We start from the raw sequence: 25,820 nt of genomic DNA, 5'->3' as shown, positions 1-25,820 counted from the left end.
ATAGATAAACCTTTTTAAAACATGGTGAAAAATGCCCATTCTCATTGGCGATGAACAAGGGCCCAGCCACTGCTGCTTTCCAAAGAAGCAAGGGAACTGTTTTTATTGATTCGTACTGAAGAAAATCAGAATCCGATTATTAGTTTACAATTAAAACTGTACTTTGATCCTTTTCTTTTACAAATATTTTTCATTTATTTGAGAAGCAGAGAGAGAGAGAAGAGAGAAAAGGAACAGAGTGATTCCATCCACTGGACCATTCCCCAGATGCTGGTGGGCTGGGGATGGAACCAGGAGCCAGGTACCAAGCCCAAGCCCAGGTCTCCCACATGAGTGGCAGGAACCTAATTACCTGAGACAACACCACTGCCTCCCAGGGTCTGAATCAGCAGGGCATTGTCAGGAGTCGGAGCTGGCAGATGAACCCAGGTGCCCTGGTGTGGGATGCCGGTGTCTTAACCACGGGGCTGAACACCTGCTCCGTTTTCTATTTAACATACGAACCAATGCCAAGAACCGTTTGATCTTGTACAAGTGACTGCCCTTCGCTGCCTCGGTTTCTTCGTCTGTAAAATGGGTGCTGACAGGGCTCATGCAGCTTGCACGAGAGGTGAATATGCACGAGGCATTCAGCGTGCTGCCTGGCACCTGGAAGGAGCCCCGTGAGGGTGAGCGCCTCTCACTCTTCCACCTGCGCGTGCGCTCAGAGCACCTGCAAAGCCCGCCCCTGCTGACCTGTAAGCAGGAGCTCAGGGGTGTGGGCCAACAACTGCCCCTGGGGGTCAGGGGACCCTCCACAGCCTCCTCTTGCTCTGGCTCCCGTGGGCCCTTGCCCTAACTTTCCTCACCACTGGCTGGCGGTCGTGGACCTGGAGGGGAGGGGTGGGGGCGTTCGCCTTAGAAGTCTGTAGCTTGGCTCTCCCATATGCACAGCAAAACTTGTGCTCATAATTGCAGCAAGCAGCTAACCGTCTCCAGCTCAGCTCTGCTCCTCGGGCAGCACTGGCCTCCCGCTTCCCTCCCCTGCCTGCCCCCAGAGTCCCAATTAGGCGGCTTTCCTATGTAGCTAGCACGCCGTGCATTCAGCTGCGGCACCACACCCTAGACAGCTCATCCAACCCTGGGTCCTCCGCCTTCCTTCCGGGAGCCCGAGGGCTGCGGCCAGGGTGGATCGGGCCCTGGACCTCCCCTCCCTCGCTTGCAACATCAGCAGAAAATTCCCTGCACCCGTCCATCTCAGTCCCTTCTGTCTGACCTCCCCACCGAGCGGGAATCCCGGCCGAGGCCACAACTTCTAGAACTGATCTTGGCTGTGCCAACACAGGGCGGAGGGTGCAAGACCCGTGCTGGCTGGGTCAGCCATCATCTCGGGGTTGACAGATGCCCGGGCTTACACCGACAGCCTGCAGCTTTCTGGCGCCTTCAGAGCTGACTTCACGGCCACACACCCCTCAAATGCTGTACCCCTTCCCCCCGTCTACAGGGAGCAGATGGCAACCGGCCCCTGCCCTAAGCAGCTGGGGACAGGCCCCGCCCCTTGAACCACACAACACGTGAGCCGTCTTCAGCTCCCTTGCGGGAGGGCAGGCGTGATGCTCCTGGTGGGATAAGAGACCCAAGCCTGGGTCTGACTTCTAAGGCATCGTCCCGTGATGGCCAACTCACTGCCACTGCTGCTGCTACTGTCAGTACTTATTATGGGCTGTCTTGTGTCCTAGCAACATCCACACGGGCAAGTTTTACGGCCCGGGACCCTGGAATGGATCATACTTGGAGAGGGCCATTAAAGAGGTTCTTAAAGCTAAAGGAGGGGACTGGCGCTATGGCATAGTGGGCTAAGCCTCCGCCTGCAGTGCCGGCATCCCATGTGGGTGCCGCTTCGGGTCCCGGCTGTTCCACCTCCAATCCAGCTCTATGCTGTGGCCTGGGAAAGCAGTAGAAGATGGCCCAAGTCCTTGGGCCCCTGCACCCACGTGAGGGACCCAGAAGAGTCTCCTGGCTTCAGATCGGCGCAGCTCCGGCTGTTGAGGCCAATTGGGGAGTGAACCAGTGGATGGAAGACCTCTCTCTCTCTCTCTGCCTCTGTCTATAACTCTACTTCTCAGATAAATACATATTTTTTAAAAAAAAGCCAAATGAGGTTGAGAGGGTAAGAGCCAATCCAAATGACCGATGTCCTCACGGAGAGAGAGGCCCTCCGCACTGGGACGCACACAGAGAGCAGAAGGCATGGGGCAGGAGGCAGATCTACAGCCAGGGAGAGGGGCGGCGGGGGTCGCCAAGGTGCCGGCGCCTTGACCTTGGGCCCGTAGCCCCAGAACGGTGAGACAGTCAAAGCGTGTGTGAGCCGCCCAATCTACAGAACTTCCTTGTGGCACCTGGGCCAACCCCTGTTACCCCTGCCACTACTGAAATCCTTCTCCGAGTCCTCGCTCTGCTGAAGACATTGTGAGCATGGTCTCACTTCACCAGAGGACAGGGCTCATCACCCAATTCGCAAACGAGGACAGTTTTTTTAAAGCTCCTTGGAGCACAAAGTGTCCAGTGCAAATTCACTAAAGACCCACAAAGCTGACACTGAACTTGTCCAGGAAAACAGCGGAGGGCAAGCAGGGATTTCAACCCCTCTGTCCCAGTTCTAATTCTGCAACCTCAACCACGCCCTCTGGGGGGGTCAAGGGCAGCCCAAGGACACCTCCCCCATCAGGATGCCCGTGACAGCCAGCACCCCGAGTGCTGGGTTTTGCAGATGAGGCTGTGGCTACAGCTGGGTGTTCCCAAGCCTGAAATAAACCCACGCCCCGGTGTCCATCAGAATGGCCCCCTGCACTGGGTCTCTGTCCGGGTGGTACCCACCCACCCACAGCCTGAACGTGGCCTTGGAGAAAGCCTGTGTGGCCTTCCCCTTCATCACAGGTCCTGTGTGTGCCGGAGGGCCTCCTGCCTGTCCCTGCCCCTGCCCCCCTGTCCTCCAGCCTCCCTGACTCGCAGCCACTCTCCTAAGGCAAAGATGGGTTCCGGTACCTTGTAGCCCTGGTTGATGCCGTTGATGAACTGGGGACTGGGGGCGTTCCAGGTGAAGCGGATGGTCGTGGAGTTGGTGGCTTCTGCGTGCACGTTCCCCGGGGGGACCGTGGGAACTGGAGACGGAGAGACGGGAAGGGGGGTGGGCCCGGTCAGTAGAGAAACACAGATAGGGGTCTGCAGACCATGCTTTGCCCACCCCCCTCAACTCCTCCCTCTCTGCTGAGACCCAAGACTCCTTCTTGGGTTCGTCTGGGTGCAGTACGTAAAAGTGATGGATAGGAAAAAGGCCCTGGGAGTGGCTTCCGGTGGAGCTCTCCATGGGCGCTGTTTGGTGATCCGGTTCCTGGGGCACTCAGGAGGAGGTCCCTGTGTCCCAGCCCAGCCTCCTCCAGGGGGCCGGGTGCAGGGTGGGGACTGCACCACCAAGGGCGAGAGTGGGGGCCTGGTTAGGCTGAGTCTCTCGGGACTGTGCAGTGTCTGACCCAACAGGTGCAAGGGAGCTGGGAGCAAAGGAAGCGCCTGCCCCGCCAAGGCCACGGTCTTACCCACCTCCCTGCAGCGTCCACTCGGTGACCTTGCTGCTGTAGACGCCCAGCCCCGCACTGTTGTACGCGGCCACTTCGATCTCGTAGTTGGTCCAGATGATGAGGTCTTCCAGCAGCAGGTTGTTGATGTCAGCATCCGTGATGTTCTTAAACTGGTACCCGACCGGCAGCCCGGCCAGGCAGTACCTGAGCGGGAGAAGACGGGGCTGCGTCTCGGATGCTGAGTCCACTGCCTCGGCCCCCCGCGCGCCCAGGAACCTGTCCGGAGCAGGGCTGTCTGCTGGAACGTCCCGTGATGCCAGCGGTGTCCCACCCCTGGCTGTCCAGTCGGGCAGCCGCTGGCACGGGGGCTGCTGAGCCCCACAGCACGCGCAGTGCAGGTGAAGCACCGAGCGTGAGCCAAGGTACTTTATCCAACGGCCACGGGTGCTAGTGGTTAGAGGCTGGGTGGCACAGGTCCAGGGGATGCGTCATTTTGACGGGGAGGGGGCTGCGAGTGTGGGGGGGAGAGCCCACGGGTCTCAGTCTTTGAACAGTCCCCACGCTCGGCTCGTTTTCCCTCCCAGTCTGGTTTAGTGGCGCTGTCTTGGGACAGTCACTTAGGTGGGGTCGGGTGACCTGAGCTACCCTAGGCAGAAAAAGAGCCTCTGATGATAGAGCAATGGGGTCCAAACAGGCAAACCCTGGAGGTTCAGGGGGGAACGGGGGACGCCCAGGAGAACCGTGTGGACACACTGCACAGCCTGGAGAGAGACAGGTCCCAGATACACCCCCCGGCTGCCGGAACCTCAGTGAGCATTGCACACGGCTCCTTCCAGCACAGGGTCCACCTGCGGCTGCGGTTCCAGGCGCTGCACTTTTGGGAGCACGGCCCTCAGGGATGAGCCGCAAACCCAGCACGGGATGAGCTGAGCACGGAGCGTCAAGTCTGGGGCAGTCCCGCACGGCGAGGGCGTCCGAGCAGGGACAAGACCCCGGGAGCTGTCCAGCCTGGCGCGGCCAGAATTCAGCGTCCTGAGCGTCCTCCGGGCCTCCAAATAACACACCACTCGCCTTCTTTTGGGAAGAACGCGTCTTCCGTGCATCTCAGTTCCCTTAACGGTGCTCCCGCAGGTCGCTGGAGAGCCACCCTCAGTCCAGTGGACAAATGGACGACAGGGTCTCCCGGCTGTGGTTTGTAGGCAGCACCTGCCGGGCACTTCTCCACTCGTGGTCCTTCTTCAAAGAAACCAGCCTCTGATGGCTGCCCCGGGGCGGCGGCTTCCTCCTTCTCCCGATTCCCGGCAGCTCCCCCTCCATCAGCCCTGCTGACACGCCGCAGGCTGGCCTGCACACACGGCTTTGCGGCCCCTACACTGTATCCCTTCTCCGACGCATTCCTGCTGTTTCCAAGGTACTTGCTGCCGGAAGTCCTGCCGCATGGCTAACCTAAGTCCTTCCTACCACAACGTAGGCATTTTCTGGTGCCTGGTCCTTGTTAGGTGGGAAGGACTGGCCGTGGACTCGCACTGCTCTCTGGCCCACTCGGCCCACTCCCCCTCCTGCGCCACCCCTTTCCCCCGGGGAACCGGCTTCCTGCCGTCACGAGGGGGACGCCTACCTGATGATGTAGCCCTTGAGCAGCCCGTTCTGGTGGCTCTCGGGTGGCGGCTGCCACTGGATCATGATGGACTGGTTGGTCCGGCCGCTGGCGATGACGTTCTGTGGAGGGGCCGTGGGGGGCTCCTCGGGGAGGGAGATCCTGGATGGGAAAACACCAGGAGTGGGCGGGTCTTTCGCTCCCGATCTCAGGCAAACATGGAGCCCTGCCCTGCCTGACTCTGGGAGGTTCTGCACAATTGCTGTGTGTTTCTGGGCAAGGCCCTGACACTCTCTGGGCGTTTGTCTAATAAAGCTCCACGTGCCGGCCTCACACAACTGGAGGCGGCGCCCCGGGCATATTTCTGGTGCATCTGAGGAGCGTGGGCCTGGGTTTCCCGTTTTCCAAAGAAGCTGTGGCTGGAGCTGATGAGGTCACATTCAAGAGGCAGAAAGAGACACAGTGGGGCTCCAGATGGGGATGGGGCTGTAGCTGGGAGCTGGGAGCGCCTCCCAGGACTCCCGGGCGAGTGGCAGGAACCCAGCTGGTTGAGCCATCACCCCTACCTCTCAGGGTCTGCATTAGCAGCAAGCTGGGATCAGGGTCCAGAGGCGGGAATCAAACCCAGACACCCGGATGTGGGGGGCGGGGATGTCTTAACCCCAGACTGAATGCCGGGCCCTGCTGAGATGTTTCGGCCGTGGGAGAGTTAGGCAGTCTCACGTCCCAGGTGCAAACAGGTGGTGCACCTCAGGCAGGCCCTACGTCCGACCAGCTGAGCCCCAGGCTGGGGTGGGCACGCGGCGTGTGGGGAGCAGCCAAGGGCACCGGCCCGCCCCCTGCAGGCAAGCGCTGCGACACTTCCCCTCGGGTGTCGCCAGGGGGCGCAGTGTTCCGCCTACGCGTATTTTTCATGCCGCCGACAGGTATCCATCAGAAGCAAAATTAATTATTTTTGATGGATGCCCTTCCCTTTCTGTTTATTTTTCTGATTCTTGCTTTCTGATGGATGGCTTTCCGAAAACACACATGGCTCACTCCCATGTTTGCGAAGGCTCAAGGGGGGCACCCGGAGCCCTCCTCATAGTGACTCGGGCCGTCAGGGAGATGAGTCAGCACCATACACGGAGCAGCTGCAGCCTGGGTCCCGGCACAGCAAGTCAAACACACTGGAATGGCGACAAAACCACAAGGATTGATCTAAGCCCTGGTCTCTTCCTACGCACTGAAGGGAGTCTTTTAAAAAGCCAACGGCACGTGAGGTCGGCGTTGTGGCGGTGGGTGAAGCCGCCGCCTGCGATGCCAACAGGCCACCGTGCAGCACTGGTGCAAGTCCTGGCTGCTCGCCTCCCAGGGTAGCTCCCTGCTATGGTGCCTGGGAAGGCAGCGGAAGACGGCTCACGTCCATGGGCCCCTGCTACCCACGTGGGAAAGCTGGATGAAGCTCCTGGCCCCTGGCCTTAGCCTGACCCAGCCCTGGTTGTTACAGCCACTTGGGGAGTGAACCGGCAGGTGGATGATTCTCTCTCTCTCTCTCCCTCCCTCCCTCCTCCTGTCACTCTGCCTTTGAACAAATAAATAAGTCTTAAAAAGAAAAACAGCTATGGCCACGTGATTTGCGTTGCGGTCAGCCCAGCCGCTGGCCTCACCCCTGCCTTCCCATGACCCGTGGAGTAGGGGGTGTAGAATGCAGGTCTGACTCCAGGGGGTGCCACCTGGTGATGCTTTACAACCAAACACCTGCTGTTTTCATCTAACAATGAGGGTGGCCCGAGGGGCTGCAGGGTAGAATGAGCTGTGTCTTTGAACTTGCGTGGGCCACAGTCCCGCGGTGGGGGGGGGGCGGGATGAGGGGTGAGTGGTTAGTGGTTGGAGGATTCGGTCCACCAGGCTCCGTGCACGGCACCGCCCCCGTTGTCACCTCATTTAACCCTCACATTGTCTCTAAGGGGGGACAGCACTACTATTCCCATTCCACAGAGGCAAAGACTGAGGCCCTCACCTCTCCGTGTCCCTGCTGAACTGGCCTTTCCCCACGTCGTTGACGGCACACAGACGGAACTGGTAGGAGCGAGCGGGAACCAGGCCCTTGACGGTGACCGAGGTGGCTTCGGGGTCCACGCTGGCCAGGAGTACAGCCCAGGGGGCGTCTGTAGGGCAGAGGTGGGCATCCCTGCTGCTTACCTTCCGCTCTCAGCAGGGCTGCAGCTCGGTGGGCGCGGCTGCAGGGTAAGTGCCTGCCCCGCCCCGCCAACACATCGTTTTCCTGGGTCCTCTCGGCCCAAGGGACCCTGGGGGCTGGGAAGGGGGCACTGGGAGGAAGCAAAGGCTCATGGGCACTGAGAGCCTTCATCCCCTCCCCCCCCCCCCATGGATGAGCTTGGGGCAAAGAGCATTGAAACCGTCATCCACCTTGCACCTGCTGACTTTGGGCTTCTCAGCTTAAGGATTCAGAGAATGGAAGCACAAAGGGAGGTCACAGCTCTGAGGCGGCTGCCGTGCCAGGCCCACGTCCAGCTGTCCCGAGGGCCTGCCACCGGCAGAGGCCAGTGTTCCATCCACAGAGGGGGCTGAGGCCGCCAGAGGGCAGCACTGACTCCCGGGCCTCGCGTCCCGGGTGCTCACTCCCAAGCGTGCACCTGCCCGGCTGCAGTGGGGGTGCAGGCGGACGCGGGGCCACACTCACTGTTCTCCGACATCTCCAGGACGTAGCGGAGTAGGGGGCTGTTGCCATCGAAGGGCTTGGTCCACGTCAGGTTCACTGCCCGCCTCTCCGCCGTGCTGAGGGTGGCCACAGGGTGTTCGGGGGCGTGCGGCAGCTGCCTGCAGGTGAGACACGTGTGCAGGGGCTGCCTGAGCGGTGTGTGCTCAGGTGGGCTGGGGCCCACCCCACCGTGGCCCCTCATCTCATGCTCATGGGGACCGCAGGCCACCCACTGGGAGACTCGTCCTGTTGGAGCTGGAGTCCACCTGTCTGAAGCCAGCTCAGACCCCTGCACTTGACACGGGGCCTAACCGAGCTGGCGTGCAGGGCCTGGTGGCTGATGAAAGGGGACAGCGTTGCCTTCGAGACTTCTCCCAGGCCCCCAGAGGTCCACCCTTACCTGACCCGCAGGTGGGCACCACGAGAGTCGTTGCCCCCGGCCGAGAGCACCCGGCAGGTGTAGGTGCCGATGTCCCCGGACCAGGTCTGCGAGATGTGCAGGGAGCCGTTTCTGTCCAGGCGGATTCGGGGGTTGCCTTCGGTGGCTAGCGTGGTCCCGTCCTTTTCCCAGACGTACCTGCAAGTCAGAAGCACCAATCAGAGCAGGGGACAGGGAACGGGGCCCGGCATCCACCATTCCCTCGGCAGGACACCGCGTCCGGCAGTTGGCACATGGAGTCATTACTGCTCATTTGCGGCTGCAGCCTAGCTCAGCGTCGGCCAAAGCATCATTGTTTTTGGCCGGAAGCCAGCGCAAAAAGTGTCCTTTGTCCGAAGGGCCGAGAAGATTACAGCGGGAAATGAACGAGGGTTTTCCACTCATTCAGACTACGTTTTGGAATTAGGTTTATGAGCGCGATCATTAGATCGATGCATCACTGTGACAAATTGACTCCAGTGTCCAAAAAATCGCTTTAGCTCCGGTCAGTCCCGACGGAGGGGCCTTGACAATGAGAAATTTCTTCTCCATTGGCTGTTGTTGAAGAAATGCAGCCGTTATCACCGGCACCCACACAGCCCCAGGGAAGGCTGGCCTGCCATCCCGGCACCAGGACCACAGGGTGACGGACATGCCACAGGTGACTCCAGTCACGGGTGGCGGGGGAGGGGGCGGCCAGGGCAGGGGCCTACGCCACAACAATGGGCTCCCAGGATTGTTGGGGTCTGGAGAAGGCAACATCATTAGGGAGAGGGAGTGTGCGATCTTTTCAACTAGTTTTTTTTTTTTTTAAAGCAAGCCAATAGAGAAGTGGAAAGTGCAGATAAGAGAAAGAATAAAGGACAAAACGGGAGGAGAAGAAACGCAGGCAGGAGGAAGCCTCCGGGTGCACCTGCCTCCCCCCACCCGTCCCCCTGCCGCCCAGGCCCTCGGTGGAGGCAGATCCCAGCTCCTCGCCGGCGCACCACTTGCGCTCAGAGACCTCGGGCATGTCTCTCTGCCTTGCCGCGCTCGCCCTCCTCATCTCTAACACGAGGAGGACGAGGCCTCCTGCTTCCCAGGGCTGCTGTCTGGACTGTGGAAGCCAAAGGGCTGCTGTCTGGACCGCGGGAGCAAACCCTTCGTGTCTGAAACACGGGGAGGGGCCAGCATTTTGATTGATGGAGCTTATTTACATAAACGATGTCTTCAGATCCGTCGCTCGAGCTTTTTAAAGTTTTTTTCCCATTCATCACAATTCCATTTATTCTTTTTATTTAAAAGGAAAATATTTTTTTCTTTTTATTATTTAAGAGAGTGACACACACGCGCACGTGCGCGTGCACACACACACACATACACACACGCACACAGAGAGAGAGAGGGAGAGAAAGAGAGAGATCTTCTATCCACTGGTTCACTTCCCAAGTGCCCGCACCAGCCAGGCACTGAGAATTCAACTCAGTTTTCCCTTGTGGGGGGCTGGGACCCAACCACAGGGCCATCACCACTGCCTCCGGGTCTGCACTGGCAGGAAGCCGGAGCCAGGAGGCGGAGCAGGGACTCACACCCAGGCACTCCCATTGGGACACGGGCATCCTAGTTGGCATCTTAACCACTGGGCCAACCCACGCCCCATACTCTCTTTGTTCAGATTTATTTTATTTATCTGAAGGGCACAGTGATGGGGGGGGGGTGGAGAGAGAGCAAGGGATCTTTGATCTGCTACTTCATTCCCCACGTGGACGCCAGCGGCCTGGAGCTCCACTCTGGTCTCCCACGTGGGTGCAGGGACCTGAGCACTTGGGGCATCTCCCTCTGCCTCCCCAGGCGCATCCACAGGGAGCTGGGTCAGAAGTGGAGTAGTGGGGGCTCGAGCCGGCGCTCTGATACATTTATTTTACTTGAAAGTTGTAGTTACATAAAGGGAGAGACAGACAGAGAGAGAGAGAGAGAGAGCGAGCACGTGCTTCCATGCACTGGTTCACTGGAGCTGGGCCAGTCTGAAGCCAGGAGCTTCTTCTGGGTCTCCCATGTGGGTGCAGAGGCCCAGGGACTTGGGTCATCCTCCACTGCTCTCCCAGGTGCGTCAGCAGGGAGCTGGATTGGAAGTGGAGCAGCCGGGACTCAAACTGGCACCCGTATGGGATGCTGGTGCTGCAAGCTGGAGCTTTAACCTGCTGAGCCACAGCGCCGGCCTGTGAGCCAATTTCTAAAACTTCTGATGCGTATTTACCCATCACCAGCAGGGGGCAGTGTAATCCAGGTCTCTCTCTGGGACAAGTCAGCCCTGCCAGGACTTAGGGGTGCACAGAATTTTACTTAACAGCAAATCTGGCTGCACCCAGGGAACGACCTATTCGAGTAGATATTGTTTCAGGGCACAGTGCTCTGGGAAGTGGGTAGCATTGCGGATTCGTGCCCTAACAGCTGAACTCCAATCTACGCAGCAGTTACTCGGATTCTAATCAGACACACGGGGATAGACGAACAAGCTAACGACACTGTGAGGAAGCAGCTAGCCAGATCCAGAACGCGAGATCAGCATACGATGGCCCACCGGCTGTAAATAAAGTTTTATTGGGACACAGACGCGTCCATCGGTTTACACACTGTCTGTGGCTGCTTTTGCATTATGGAAGCAGGACCGGGTCCCTGCGGAAATGACCAATGGCTTCCACTCTCCCCCTGGCCCTTTACAGAAGCCGTTCGCTGGGGGGGCGTCTGGGTGAGCAGCTGAGATGCTCCTCCCGCACAGGCCCCAGTCCTGGCTTCCCATCCAGGGCAGCTTCCTGCACAGCCGGGAGGCAGCAGGCGCTGGCTTCCAGGGCTGGTCCCCGCCTCCCTCGCAACGGCCACCCTTGACTCCCAGCGTCCCGGCTCTTGCGGGCCTCGGGGAAGTGAACCAATTGGGAGGGGGGGATTTCTCTTTCTTTCTCTCTGCATCTCAAATAAGGAAGACAAATATGACTTAATAAAAAAAAAAACAAAGAAATAGTTTGGGGACCTCTGTCCCATCGAACCCGGTTTCTCCAACAACTCAATGCTTGAAAACAAAGCAAAAAGAAAACAAAAAGGAGTGTTTTCAACAAAGGCTGCTGGGACAACTGGCCAGCCACACAGAGTCCAGACACCACAGACCCTAAACCCTTTACAAAAATTAACTCAAGACTCCAATGCAAAAGGCAAAGCGACAGAACTCCTAGAAGATAACGGAGAATGGCGGTGACCGAGGGCTCCTGAGAACCTTCCAGACGCAACACCAAAGGCCCGGGACGGATTTCATGAAAATCAACGACGTCCGCTCTTTGATAAGGCACTGCCAGGAGAGTAAACAGAGAAGCCGCAGGCTGGGGGACATCCCTGCCAAAGAGACATCTGATAAGGCCTGGCTGTCCGGAATTTAGGAAGAACGCCTAGAACCCAACCAGAAGCAAGCAACCACCTGACGGCAGAGTCCCCGAGAGAGAGCTCACCCATGCAGGTACGCAGACGCCAAGAGGCTCCTGGGGGGTGGCCAGGAGCCAGGCACTGCTGCCCAGTGGTCAGCACGGCCCAGATCCAGAGCAGCCGGCACCCAGCGCGGTCAGGGGACGCCCTCGCCCCGCTGTGGCCAACTGCGATGGTGCCACCTCCTTGGAAGGCAGTCTTTTTTTTTTTTTTTTTTTTTTGACAGGCAGAGTGGACAGTGAGAGAGAGAGACAGAGAGAAAGGTCTTCCTTTGCCGTTGGTTCACCCTCCAATGGCCGCTGCGGCCAGTGCGCTGCGGCCAGCACACCGTGCTGATCCGATGGCAGGAGCCAGGTGCTTATCCTGGTCTCCCATGGGGTGCAGGGCCCAAGTACTTGGGCCATCCTCCACTGCACTCCCTGGCCACAGCAGAGAGCTGGCCTGGAAGGGGGGCAACCGGGACAGAATCCGGTGCCCTGACCGGGACTAGAACCCGGTGTGCCGGCGCCGCAAGGCTGAGGATTAGCCTAGTGAGCCGCGGCGCTGGCCCTGGAAGGCAGTCTTGATGGTTTCTTACATAATCAAACATACTCACCAGTATTTTTCATAAAAAAAAAGTTAAAAAATGAGTCTATTCAACCCAAAGTAGAAGATACTAAAATAATGTAACCTATATGATCATTATTTTTCTAATAAACACTTATTTATTTAGAGAGAGGCGGAGGCACACATAGAGGGTCTACCATCTGCTGGTTCACTCTCCAAATGGTCACGACAGCCGGAACTGGTCCAGGCTGAAGCCAAGGGGCCCAGAACTCCATCCGGGTCCCCTGTATGGGCAGCACAGGCCCGAGTACCCGGGCATGCTCGGCTGCCTCCCAGGCACATTAGCAGAGAGCTGGATCGGAAGTGGAGCAGCCGGGATGCTGGTCTCGCAGGCAGAGGCTTGGCCTGCTGCCCCAGAAGGCCAGCCCTACAGGTAACTGAGTATTAAACAATTTTGATGGGTGGTCTCCAAGGGTCTTCTTGGCTTTATTTAACACTAGACAGTCCACAGAAAATCAAGGGCGTGCAGCAGGGGCTGGCACTGTGGCACAGCAAGGTAAAGATGCCACCTGCGATGCCGGCATCCCATATGGGCGCCAGTTCAAGTCCCGGCTGCTCCTCTTCCAATCCAGCTCTCTGCTATGGCCTGGGAAAAGCAGTGGAGGATGGCCCAAGTATTTGGGCCCCTGCAACCCACGTGGGAGACCAGGAAGAAGCTCCTAGCTCCTGGCTGTTGTGGCCATCCTAGGCTGGATCAGAAGGCGAGCAGCCGGGACCCGAACTGGCACCCATATGGATGTCGACGCTGTAGGCGGAGGCTTAACCTACTACGCCACAGCGCCAGCCCCAACCTTTCTTTTCTTTTATAGGAGTAAATACCCTTAGGATGGTTCTTAACGTTAGTGAAACCTGAGACATAACCCGAAGGGTCAGCAGTAGGGAAGTGGTGACACCCGCTGTTCAGCCACACAGGGGCGACTGGGTCACCGTGTGCCGAGCTGCACACTCACTGGCGTGCAAAGAGCGCCACGGGCAGACTCGGAGTAAGAAACCGGCTTTCTAGGTTTCCTTTCCCAGGGCCCCCGCTAGCATCGCAAGGATCTCTCGCGCAGAGCGACGCTTCATTCGGCTTTTTCTCTCTTTTGCCCGTTCTGCTCATCTGCATTTTCTACGTTTTCCTCCTAAAACAGAACGGGTTCCTCGTTTAAGAAAATAGAAACGTTCACTCCTCTTAGTAACGGCCCCAGGTGAACTGCTCAGCCGCGCCCAGACCTCAGCCCTTCCTTCTGCCCCGCTTCGGAGGCTGTGCGCCAGCACCCCCACCCGCTCGGGCCCAGGACCCCCACCCCCTCGGGCCCAGCACCCCCACCCACTTGGGCCCAGCACCCCCACCCGCTCGGGCCCAGGACCCCCACCCCCTCGGGCCCAGCACCCCCACCCCCTTGGGCCCAGCACCCCCACCCGCTCAGGCCCAGCATCCGCACCCCCTCGGGCCCAGCACCCACACCCGCTCGGGCCCAGCACCTGCACCCCCTCGGGCCCAGCACCCCCACCCGCTCGGGCCCAGCACCCCCACCCACTCGGGCCCAGCACCCACACCCCCTCGGGCCCAGCACCCACACCCGCTCGGGCCCAGCACCCGCACCCCCTCGGGCCCAGCACCCGCACCCCCTCGGGCCCAGCACCCCCACCCCCTCGGGCCCAGCACCCACACCCGCTCGGGCCCAGCACCCACACCCGCTCGGGCCCAGCACCCGCACCCCCTCGGGCCCAGCACCCCCACCCCCTCGGGCCCAGCACCCGCACCCCCTCGGGCCCAGCACCCCCACCCCCTCGGGCCCAGCACCCCCACCCCCTCGGGCCCAGCACCCGCACCCGCTCAGGCCCAGCACCCGCACCCCCTCGGGCCCAGCACCCGCACCCCCTCGGGCCCAGCACCCCCACCCCCTCGGGCCCAGCACCCGCACCCGCTCAGGCCCAGCACCCACACTCGCTAGGGCCCAGCACCCACACTCGCTCGGGCCCAGCACCCACACCCGCTAGGGCCCAGCACCCCCACCCCCTCGGGCCCAGCACCCCCACCCCCTTGGGCCCAGCACCCCCACCCCCTCGGGCCCAGCACCCACACCCGCTCAGGCCCAGCACCCACACCCGCTAGGGCCCAGCACCCGCACCCCCTTGGGCCCAGCACCCCACACCCCCTCGGGCCCAGCACCCCCACCCCCTTGGGCCCAGCACCCCCACCCCCTCGGGCCCAGCACCCACACCCCCTCGGGCCCAGCACCCACACCCGCTCAGGCCCAGCACCCACACCCGCTAGGGCCCAGCACCCACACCTGCTCAGGCCCAGCACTCGCACCCGCTTGGATCCAGCACCCGCCACCACGGCTGCCTCCCAGGGTCTGCACTAGCAGGAAGCGGGGCTCTGCAGCTGGAGCCACAGCGGGGACCCGGACCCCGGAGCTGGGATGTGGCGGGGTGGGGAGGGGGGGTCCTGACTGCTCCATTAAGTGGCCTCTGCACCGCCCCGCTCTCAGCCCCAGGCAGGTTACGAGATTCAGGTCCACTAGGAGGTTCAGGTCCTTCCAGAGGGAAGCCCTTGTGACAGAGCTCTCAGTCCCGGGGAAGCCTCAGACCCTCCGGGGGCCTCTGCACACTCTGTGGCCTGGGTCCCCTCCCCGACCTTGAGCGTGACCTCCAGGAGGGGGAGGCAGTAGGGAAGCCCCTGCCTGCAGCCCTTGGAAGAAGCCTGGGATGGAAGAAGCACCGTGGCCTTGGGCATGGACTTTGCCAATTCTTGGGGCGCAAGGGACTAATTCTGCTCTGTGCCCCACTGCGTGGCTGACTCGGGTCTCAGGCAGGACCCTTCCTGGAGGCTGTGTCAGGGACCCCCCAACCCCCGTAGGTCCCCGGGGGTCCCTCGAGCCCCTCTGCTCCTCAAGAACTGTCCAGAGAAGAAATAAAGCTCTCATGTCTTTTCCAAAAAAGCAGATGACGTTTTTATAAATAAAACACCCATTTAAGGTGTTAGGGAATTTATTTAGCTTTTTGTTATTGTGCTACTTTTCAGCCTACAAAGGCTAAACATCTAGCAGCTACGTGACGTATGGGTCTGAGACGCATGGAGGTGTTCTGGCAGGTTCCCCCTGAGGACGTGTTTAGGGTTGGTGTATTTTATAACACATTTTTTCAGAAAAATCGAATGAACCCAGGAATAAGCCTGTTCTAGGGCTCAGGTGCTGACGACTGCTCTCTATGCTTAATGAGGCGTTTTCCAGTGCAGTCACTGAGAACCAATCAAAAGTCAAAGGACCCCGAGGCCCACCTTGGCTCCTGCGGTCTCATATGGTGGAGGGAGGTGGGGTGGGCAAAGACTGTCATGTGCCCAGTGACCACCAGATGGCGCCCCAGGACGCAGCTGCCTCGGGGAGCAGAGGGCAGGCCAGGTACCCCAGGGGTGGCGGGGCTGCTCTGTCCGGTACCTCTTATAGTAGAGCCAAGAGCGCCAGGAATACTCACTTCCAGGAAGCAGCCTGGGGATAGAACGAGTGGCGGGCAGCAGCTGCTGCCTGGGAGTGGGGGTGGGGTGGGGAGGGTCCTGCTGCCCCCCACACCCCGTGCTCCTACTGGCCTCTCCAGGGGCTCCCAGCGCCTCTCCTGGGGGCCACCTCCTGCCCTGGCCCTGTGGCTGCTCCTGGGTCTGCGCCGCCACGTTAAACCGAGCCGAGAAGCCCGCAAGGGGGCTTCAGTGAACTGATCCAGCCAGGGGGCAGCCTCGGGTGGGTGGGATGGGGGAGGCTGGCGGTGATGTCCGGGCCTACGGGGCAACCAGAGCCTCCCCACCCCTCCCCCTCCCTCCTCTCTCCCCCTGCTCCCCTCCTCCCTCCTCCCCGCCTCGCCTCCTCCCTCTGTTTCTTGGTCTCCCTTCCCCTATTCCTGCCTCAGCTCAGTTCCTGGAGTTCACGCTCCCCGGGCATTTATTATTTATTTTCTAAATCATTTAACACTTAAACAATTTTTCATTTTGTATGAAAGATGCACACACACACATACACACATATGGAGAGAGACAGACAAGAGAGAGAGAGACTGCCACCCATTGGTTCATTCCCCAAATGCCTACAACAGCCAGGGCTGGGCCAGGACACGCACCAGGAGCCAAGGACTCACCCCTGGCCTCCCGCGTGGGTGCAGGGACCCCAGTACTTGAGCCAGCACCTGCTGCAGGGAGCTGGAATCGGATCCAAGCCCTCCCACACAGGCGCGGGTGTCTGAGTGCTGCCCGCACGCCCGCCCCTGCCCCAGGGAGCGTAGCCAACAGTGTCTTCTGTATCTCAGCCCCGGGCTCAGCCCCGCAGACGGTTCCTCAAGGCTGAGGCTGGCCTCCTAGGCCCCACTCGGCCCCACGGGACTGACACCTGCCCAGCTACCAGCTGCCCCCAAAAGCTCCCAGCCACCCCCCCACCCCGTATGAGGGCCACAGCCGAGCCGAGCCGGTACCTGATGGCCACGCGGGGGTCGTGGGTCACGCCGCACACCATGGAGGCCTGGGTGCCCTTGATGACGCTCTGGTCCTGGGGAGGCCTGGTGATGCGTGTCCGGGCTGGAAGACAGGGCGGGCCCAGCGTGCTGAGGAGGGGGCAGGCCCAGAGTCCCAGGCAGGCTGCAGGTGTGTGGGCGGGCAACCCCGGGGCCGCGTGTGGGTGCGAGAAGGCAGACGCAGGCAGTGGGCGGGTCCCAGCGGGGTCCCAGACAGGGGGCTGGCCTCGGACTATAGCTCATGCTCACGATGCAGGCTCACTGGGTGGTGCCCGCCAGTGCCTGGGAGGGACGGGGCTCTGAGGACGCCGTGGCCAGTGAGTGGCCACAGGCCCTGCTGCCTCCTGTTCCGGTGCTGCAGCCCCCAGCCACCCTGGGCTTGGGACAGGTGGCCACGGGCGGCTGGGCCGGGGGCGTGGATCGCGAGGCAGAAGGGGGGTCGGCCAACTAGCAGCCGGGGGCCGCATGTGGCAAGTGGCTGTCTGGGTAAACAAAGCCACTGGAACCCGGTCATGCTGGGGTTCCGTGCCGTCCACGGCTGTCTCCTCCACGCGATGGGAGTCAGCGACGTGGCCAGGACAGTGGCAGTGTGGCCCCAAAACCTAACACACCTGGTTTCTGCCCCAAAGTTATGAAGACAGCCATCCCATCAGCTCGCTAGTCTCGCCGTGGCCAAGTGTGCCACAGACTCTCGCTCACGTGGCCCTGCTGGTGGAGAGGCCCCCTCCCTGGTCCCTGGCCTCTGAATTCAGCTGTCACTGTCCCTCCCCCGAGAAGGGCCCTGGGCAGGGCAGATGCATATGGTGGGTGCAGGCAGTGGGGGGCTCACACTCACCCCATACGACCAGGTCGGCCGAGGCTTCGTCGACCCCCCGTGAGTTGGTGGCTAAGCAGGTGTAGGTGCCGGCATCGGAGATGTGCGTGGGGCTCACCAGCAGGCTGCCCGACTCCAGCAGCGTGAAACGGGGCAGCTGCACGGAGCCGCTGGCCAGGATGCGCTCCCCTGGGGGCGACACGGGGGCGGGGCTCAGCCTGCAGCCCCCTGGCCACCCAGGAGGCACAGCCCACCCCTCCCCTGGCCACGTCAGAGCGGGTGGTCTCAGGCGGGCTCCCAGCTCCGGAGATCCTCGGGTGGCTTCGGAGCAGGGGCATAGATGGCCGCGCTGGGGTGGGGGCTGAGCCCGGAGGGGTTTCTGGCTTGGGCACGTGGGCTCAGGGTGGCAGAGCGGGCAAGTGCAGCCCAGAGCTCCCGCCGCTGTCCCCACCGTGCTGGCTGTCCTTGGCCAGAGAAGGCCACGCGCTGTCTCCTGGGGGCAGAGGGAGGCATGGCCCTCAGGACGAGGGGGCGGTGGGGTGGAGAGAGGAGCGGGCGCCCTGCCCACAGCCCTGGCCTGGTTGTGGCCCGAGTGAGAGCAAGGGCGAGAGCGAGAGAGAGGAGAGAGCGCTCACAGGTGCAGGAGGGGCCCAGCAGTGCAGGCTCCTATGACTGTATTTGTTTTAACAAAGCTCCTTGTACAGCCGGGCTGTGCCGGGGCATCTGCAGGTGCATGTGTCCGTTTGCATGTGTGGTACACAGTGAGCGTGTATGTGGGGGGCTGGGCGTGCCGACATTCACCAAGCACCCACTATGTGCCAAACCATTCCAGGCCCTGGGAAGCCAGCTGTGGTCAAAGGTCAGAGCCCTAACCTTGTGGGAGGCGGGTAGGGAGGCGGGCAGGGAGGCTGATGAATGTGCAGGCCCCAGGGTCACCGAGGACGGAGGGGGTGGGTGGGCGGGGCGGCCCTGGGGAGGAGGAGCCTCAGAGCAGAGGCTTCCGGCATGCGTGTGCACAGGAGGGCAGGAGAGCCAGTGCGGGCAGGCTGGAGTGGAGGAGGCAGGGGGCGTGGGCTTTGTTTAATCCTGTGCAAGGCACTGGGGTGAGGGACAGCTCCCACCCTCATTGCCACCACCGGCACCAGCAGGACGGCATCAGTCTGTCGCTCACTGGGCTTCCCTGCTGCCCAGGCCCTGGCCACCCTGAGAAATGCATACTGCTGTCCAGTTTACTGGTGGGGAGCCCACAGCTCCGACTGAGTTAAAAACCCGCTCGGGGCTGCGGGCCTCGGCAGATGCAGGGCTGGGCCCCAACCCAGTGCTATCAGTCTGAGATAGCACGGTCTTGGCTCGCGCAGTGGACGACCTTTACAACCGGACACAGGGCCCTCCACCGGGCTGCTTTGAGAACTTGGCTCTGAACTTCACACAGCCACACCTCCAAAAAAATTTCGTCCCCTTTACCTTTCTGCCAGGTGATGGCCGGCCTGGGAGCTCCCGAGGTCTCGCACGCCAGCACCACCGACATGCCGTCGGTCACCGTGCTGTCCAGGGGGCCCCTGGTGATGTTGGGGGCGATGCCTGCGGACAGACAGCGGAGCCTCTGAGCCACACCCTGGGAGTCAGGGCCAACCCTCTTCCTCCTCCCGCTGCCCAGGTGTGGGGCCCTGGGCAGGGCGGGAAGCAGGCGTCGGGAAGAAGCCAGCATGAGGGCTCCCCGGGGGAAGGAGCCCGCCGACGCCAATCCCCGTCCCGGCTGGGCAGGTCGCACGGAAGGGGTTCATCCTCCACTGACTACAAAACCGACACGCAGCTGCTGGAAGGAACACACACGTGTGGCTGCAGAGACAGCACCACCTGCTCTGGCCCCACCGCCTGGGTTTGTGCTCCCTCCCCTAACCCCAGCTCCTGTCCTGCGGGCACTGGAGCGCTGGGTGCACCTGCTGTGGTCACGGCGAGAGGCAGGATGGCCGCCCTTGGTGGCCACCCCGGGGACAAGTCCCGCCCCTTCCGCCCTGTCTGCTAGCCCCTGGGGGTCCGGGTGATGGCCCCAGATGGCACCAGCAGGAGCCGTTGCTCCAGGGCTCTGTGCTCTGAGTGCCGCCACCCACAGCCCCCCACAGTGGGCAGAGCCAGGCGGCTGCGGGAACCCCTCCGAGAGGCGGCCAGGGGGGTCCAGGACTCACTGGTGACGGCCAGGTAGGTGGAGGTCTGCACCTCTCCGGCCGCGTTGCGGGCGAAGCACTGGAACATGCCCGTGTCGTCGGGCACCAGGCCGCTGATCTGCAGGCCCCCATCCGAGTGCTGCCGGAAGCGGGCCAGCTTCTCCACCTCCACCAGGGCTGCGTCCTTGTACCACGTAATCGAGGGCGGCGGCACACCTGCGGGCGACACGGGGCGGGGGTCGGCGGCCCGGAAGTGGGCACTGGGGAGCCTGGGGCCTCCTGGGAGGGCCCGGGGAGGGGGAGGGGCTTCCTAGTGGGCAATGCTGACATCCTCTGGGGGCGGCGATCCCAGCGTCACTTTGGCTTGCAAACGCAGGATTGCACAAACCAGTTTGGAGGTTTTATTTTTTTTCTTTGCTGTGAAAAGCAGCAGGGCCTTTAGCCTATGTGTGGGAGCCTGCAGGTGGGGGGCGGTGTCCTAGTCGCTCGTGACCCCAGAGCCCTGCGTGGAGGCGCGGGCAGAGCGGGGCTCAGAGGCGCCCCCTTGCCTCTCGGTCCCACTGGAGCTGCCTGCAGGCTGCCACGTTCTCAGAGGGGGCCCCCAGCCCCCCACCTCCCAGCCTGACGTCACGGGCCATAGTGTCCCCATGTATCCCGGGACACGTGTGTGCTTTCATGTCGCCATGTCCTGGAGGCGGGGCTGTGCCCCTGTGTCGCTGGCGGCTGTCAGGGGACAGGACGTCACGAGGCGTCCTACGGCCCCGGCCTTTTCAGATGGGACGAAATAAGGGTTTGCTCTTCTTTCTCATGAGTGTGAGGGTTCTGAGATGGCGGGGATGTGGCTGCTGGGGGCCCCTTTGCGTGTTCTGCAGCCAAAAACCCTCTGGGCACCCGGGCAGCCTCAACCAGAGTTTGCTGCTCTGTTCCCGTGGAGCCTCGGGGAGCAGTGTCCCCCGTCCCCGCTCCGTGCACCGCACCTCTGGCCAGGGCTGTGTGGTGCGCCTTTGCCCGCTGTCAGCCATGGCCCGTGGCGCGCCCGCTTCTCTGCCCATCACCCCGGATCTGCCCCTGGCTTCGGGCTGCCCTCGGCCAGGCTGCAGCCGTGGGGGAGTCGGTGGAGGATGGGCCACGTGGGCCCTTTCCGGGGGCTGTGCCCCGGGCGGGTGCAGCAGGAGGAGGAGGGGGTGAGCGGAGTGGCCCCAGGTCTGCCAGGCCGCCGGGGCTGCCACCTGCCCTGAGATGACAGTCACTTGGGGCCCTCGTCCCCTCCCGCCGTCCGTGCGGCCGCGTTACCTTTGGCCTGGCAGGGGATGTCCACCACCTTCTCCATCTCGGCCGTGATGTGGCGCTCTGGCTCCTTGATGAACTGAGGTGGCTCTGCAGGGGGGACGGTGGAGCCGGGGCGGGGGGCGGGGCGTGGTCAGAGCCCCACTCCGCGTGATCGGCCTCGGGGCTGGGGGGAGGGGTCCCCTTGGGTGAGCCCCGGCCCCCGCGGGAGCCCCAGCAGCTCACCCAACACGGAGAGGTAGGCGCCGCGGACGACGGGGGCCACGCTGCTGCTGCGCAGGGCGGCCTCACACTCGTAGTAGCCGGCGTCGCGGCTGCTGGGGTTGGTGATGGTGAGCCGGCGGTTGAAGTCACTGACGCCGCCCGACACCAGCACCCCGTCTTTCTTCCAAAGGAGGTGCAGCTTGATCAGGGGCCTGCAGGGGGCGGGGGAAGGCAGGTGTCTGGCCCCAGGGACAGCTCTTGGGCAAGTCCCTTCTGTGCTCTGGGCCTCTGTCTTCTCATCTATAAAATGGGCTGACTGTGCCTGCCGCTGAGCCCGGCGGTAAAGACGAATGCAGAATGCTGGAATGGCGCCGGGGGTGGGGGTGGGGTGGTGTGGAGAGCGGAGGCAGCCTGGCCTGGCACCTCGCTCTTTCCCGACAGCCCCTGTGTCCCGGGCCCCCTGCAACAATCTATCAATGAGGAGGAAGGAGGGGAGGGCGAGTGACAGGGAGAGAGGTGACATCCGCCTAGACTGCAGGTGGGCAGTGGAAGCAGAGGGACAGAGCCCAGCTCCCGGAGCAGCCAGTGTGCGAGAGGTAGGCCCCTCTACCACTGTCCCCAGCCCCTGCGCCCCCACAGCCCGGAGGAGGGCAGGGCCCGGGCACGGCTGGTTAGCACCTTCTGTGTGGCTGAGGTGGGCTCTGCCAGAGTGGGTCTGTGCCGGCCCCACACAGGGAGTCTGGAGGGGCCCCGTGCAAAAGGGGTTCTGTGGTCGGGAGCATTCGGGAAACCCCGGCTCGGGGGAAGTGAGGCTCCTCCTCACCCGCCTTTTGTGCGCCCCGTCCTGTCCCTGTGCGCTGCCCCAGGGGCTCCTGTCCAGGGCTCCTCACTGAAGTGACCGGGGGTCACCTTCGGTCTAACTCTGAAACCCGCCCCCTCTGCCCCAGGTCACCAGTTTATCTTGACCGAGCACTTGGGAGGCGCCAGGTCAGGCTGGGGTGAGCACTCCCCGTCGTCCGCTCTGTGTCCGCTCTGTGATCATTCCCACTTCACAGAGGAGCAGACTGAGGCCCAGAGCACAGCTCCTCTCCTCCCAGGCCACAGAGAAAGAGGCAGCCCTGCCCAGCGTGGCTGCCTGCCTGCGTCCCTCTCTGCTCTCCCTGCCCCCTGCAGAGCCCAGGGTGTCAGGGACAAGGGGGCAGACACCACCCACCTGGCGTTGGCCACACACTCCATGGTCACCTCCGAGGTGCCGGCCACCACGCTGGTGTTCTTGGGAGGGATGATGATGGTGGGAGCGATGGGGTCAGCAGGCCCCCCTACATCTGGGGAGAGGTCAGAGGTTAGCTGGTGGCAGAGGTCAGAAATCCCATCTCTGCCCAGCCCCATGGAGGCTGACTTCACAGGAGACCTCTGTCCCTGTGGCCTCTGGACTTGGACATCGCAGCCCTCCTCCCCCTCTGCTGGCCAGGGGGACCCGCTGGAGACTGCTGACCACTACGGCTCACCCCCACCCCTTGTCCTGTTCTACACCTTCTAAATCCTGCTCTGTGCCTCCGTGCACCTCACTGGTCCAACATCTGCCTCCGCACCGGAACACAACCCTCCCGCTGGGTTGAATCACACCCCCTCCCCGCCCTGAGCTCCGTCGCCACCTCAGCTCAGACTAGGGCTGGATGAGGGTGGGCTCGCGACTCAGTCCGACACAGGCACCCAAGGTGCCCTCTGAGGAAGCAACCAAGGCCTGATTCCTCTCTCTCACTCCCTCCCTGCCCCCACCACAATGACACAGAGAGGAGGTGGCCACGGGCAAGCCAGGGAGAGGCCCTCACCAGAACCAGCCGTGCCAGCCCCCTGACCATGGACTTCAGACCCCAGGACTGGGTGGGGGGGACATGGACGCTGTGGTTGCTGAAGTCCCCATGGTGGCTTCCCCATGGCAGCCCTCGCTGACGGCTCCAGCACAGAGAACGGCGCTGGCACCCAGCAGGTGCCCAAGGGCCTTCACGAAAGGAAGCCACGGTCATGATCAGAACCAGAGGACGTCCCAAGCGGGGTTCATCTTAGGAAGGAAGGAGGGATGGGAGAGGGCAGACGGATGGACGAACTTGGGGCTGGCATGGCACAGTGGGCTAAGCCACTGCTTGTCAAGTCGGCATCCCATAGGTGCGCCAGTCTGAGTCCCAGCTGCTCCACTTCCCATCCTGCTCCCTGCTAAGGCACCTGGGAAAGCAGTGGAGGACGGCTCAAGGGCTTGGACCCCTGCCTCTCCTGTGAGAGACCCGGATGGAGTCCTGGCCTCCTGCCTTCAGCCCGGCTCAACCCTGACTGTTGCAGTCATTTGAGGAATGAACCAAAGGATGCAAGATCTCTCTCCCTCTCCCTCTCTTTTTCACTCTGTTTCTTCCTCCCTCTGTCACTCTGCCTTTCAAATAAATAAATCGTAAAAGCAATTTTAAAAAACGAAACACTCTAAACTCTGCTCACAGAGGTGATGGCACGTCCCTTTTAATTTTTTTGCACACCTTAAGAGTGGCCTGGTTTTCAGGCAGGCCCAGAACTGGCAGAAACTCCCCGCTCCCTCTCATGTGCCTGCTCTACGGCTCCTGAAAATACAACCTCTGAGGACTTTTCCTCTTCCAACAAATCTATCCAATTGGCCCCTTTCCAGGAGGCTCTGCAGGGAGGCGGCGGACACGACAGGCATGGCCCTGGGCGACAGTGGTACGACGTCCCTCATGGGGTCAGGAAGGGGGCACGCAGAAGCCCCTCCCTACCCCGGCCACCCTGGGCCACCACGGCCAGCCCTACTTCACTCCATGAAGAATGGGGATCAAATGCAGAAACTAAAGGAGAATGAAGGGAGCAAGAAGGGAAGCATAAAAAGTAAAATAATTGCAACAATATAAAGGCCTCGTGTAGGCGCCATAAAGAGTGATCGGATTGAAGGCTGCTGATATAGCCGAATCCATAAAAGTGCGTGCTACCTTGTTTATTACATGCTGGGGTGCACAGGTAGCGCGGCCCAGATTAATGGGGCGAGAGGCTGAGACGGACATTTAGGGCCCACGCAGGAGCTGGGCTCCGCACAGCGGCAGTGTACACACAGGGCCCTGGAGGGAGGCGGGAGCTCCGGGCACTGTGAGTGACAAACGAGGGCTGCCCAGGGCCACGGGCTGGTGGCTGGGGGAGGGGCGAGGGTGACTGACACCTGGCAAGGAGCCACAAGGGTCCCTGGAGGAGTGGCCGGGGAGCTGGAGAGGGGCCACAGTACCTGGGGGCCCCGGGCACGGTGTTGGTGATGGAGAGTCTGGGTTGGACCCTGCTGTGCCCTGGGTGCTGTGGGGGTGGGGGTGGGGGGGTGATGGCTGTAGGTGACGTCACTCCCTGAATCTCTTATGGGAATAAAACCCCCCTTCCTCTCAGGGTGGCGTGAACTTGACCCATGTTTCCCGGGCAGGGGTTTGGGATCAGCGAGGCTTCTGCTGCCCGGGGCAGGGGCCTGTGCTGGGGGTGGGGGGAGGGTGGCTCTGGGAGGGAGTCCAGTCAACGCGACACCTTTTGGGAATTAAAGGTGCGGGTGCTGGGTGCTGGGCCGCAGGGCACAGGTGCAGCGGTAAAGCCATCTGGGGCACAGCAGGGCTCCTGACACACAGGAAGTGCCCGACAAATGGCGGCTTCCTCCTGGGGATTCGCCTGTCTGGATGGATGAGCCCACGGCTGCTGGCTGGGGGGGCTCTGGGCTGAGGGAGAGATGGCCTTGCTCACCCCCCAGGGAAGACCAAGTGAAGCCTCCAGTGCTTCCTGCGGTGGGGGGGGGGGTTGGGGCTGAGTGGCTTCAGGGGAGCGGGGGTGGGGCTGGGGTGGGGCTCTGGAACAAGTGTGCCGTGTGAGGCATAGACAGGTGGCCGGTGGCCCTCGGGGCACCAGGGCAGAAGATGGGGGCAGCCCAGAGGCTGCAGGTTTGCAAAGGTGCTGGAAGGGCTGACGGCGCTGTGTCCGGGGGGCAGGACCCGGGACAGAGCCGGACAGGGAGGTGACGGGGACAGCAGCCTGAGCGAGGGCCGTTTGCTGTCTGAGCCTGAGCCCCGGAGGCCACGGGGTGGGGGTGGGGGGCGGTGAAGCAGCAGCCTGGGTCCCAGTGCGGGTTCCTCCGGTCATCAGCAGAGGCCACGGGGTGAGAGGGGATAACCCCCAGGGCCCCGGCGCCTCAGCTTTCCCGTCTGTAAAGTGTGCACGATGACACTTCCTTCCCCCACCTGTGTGGAGGTGACCCAGGTGAGCTCCCGCGGAGGGCCTGTCCCACGGGACCTGTGGGTGCGATTGCGAGGTACAGTCTGAGGGTGGAGGGACAGCATGGGGGTGGCCCGAGGGTGTCAGAGACACTCCGGGGGGGCATCACCGCCTCAACCGAATCCTGGCCGTGCGGTGTTCTCTGTGCCATCGAGGGCTGTGTGAAGCCATCTGCCCCTCTCACGGAGCTTCCAGGACTGGCCGGGCTGAGGGCGGCTTGACCACACTTGGGCCCCACGTGTACGGCGT

The 25,820-nt window shown here is 62.0% G+C and overlaps 1 protein-coding gene across 3 annotated transcripts in view; it reads right to left on the bottom strand.

The window, feature by feature from the left end:
- SDK2 (sidekick cell adhesion molecule 2) overlaps window positions 1-25,820 on the bottom strand; it is a 236,085-nt gene that overhangs the window by 52,949 nt on the left and 157,316 nt on the right. For all 3 annotated transcript variants that reach the window (XM_089317879.1, XM_051825916.3, XM_070060373.2), the window contains exons 6-18: window positions 22,492-22,603; window positions 21,300-21,490; window positions 21,081-21,164; window positions 19,809-20,003; window positions 19,087-19,203; window positions 17,644-17,811; window positions 16,770-16,872; window positions 8,256-8,432; window positions 7,838-7,974; window positions 7,154-7,301; window positions 5,173-5,313; window positions 3,577-3,758; window positions 3,025-3,140 (exon numbers count right to left, since the gene is read on the bottom strand). In XM_089317879.1, coding sequence (XP_089174005.1) covers window positions 3,025-3,140; window positions 3,577-3,758; window positions 5,173-5,313; window positions 7,154-7,301; window positions 7,838-7,974; window positions 8,256-8,432; window positions 16,770-16,872; window positions 17,644-17,811; window positions 19,087-19,203; window positions 19,809-20,003; window positions 21,081-21,164; window positions 21,300-21,490; window positions 22,492-22,603 — 1,871 coding nt within the window. The remainder of the gene's footprint in view (window positions 1-3,024; window positions 3,141-3,576; window positions 3,759-5,172; window positions 5,314-7,153; window positions 7,302-7,837; window positions 7,975-8,255; window positions 8,433-16,769; window positions 16,873-17,643; window positions 17,812-19,086; window positions 19,204-19,808; window positions 20,004-21,080; window positions 21,165-21,299; window positions 21,491-22,491; window positions 22,604-25,820) is intronic.

This window comes from Oryctolagus cuniculus, chromosome 17 (genome assembly GCF_051225735.1).
Source record: "Oryctolagus cuniculus isolate XC-2025 breed Fujian yellow rabbit chromosome 17, ASM5122573v1, whole genome shotgun sequence".
Taxonomy (NCBI): Eukaryota; Metazoa; Chordata; class Mammalia; order Lagomorpha; family Leporidae; genus Oryctolagus; species Oryctolagus cuniculus.
This window is presented reverse-complemented; position numbering and strand designations above follow the sequence as displayed.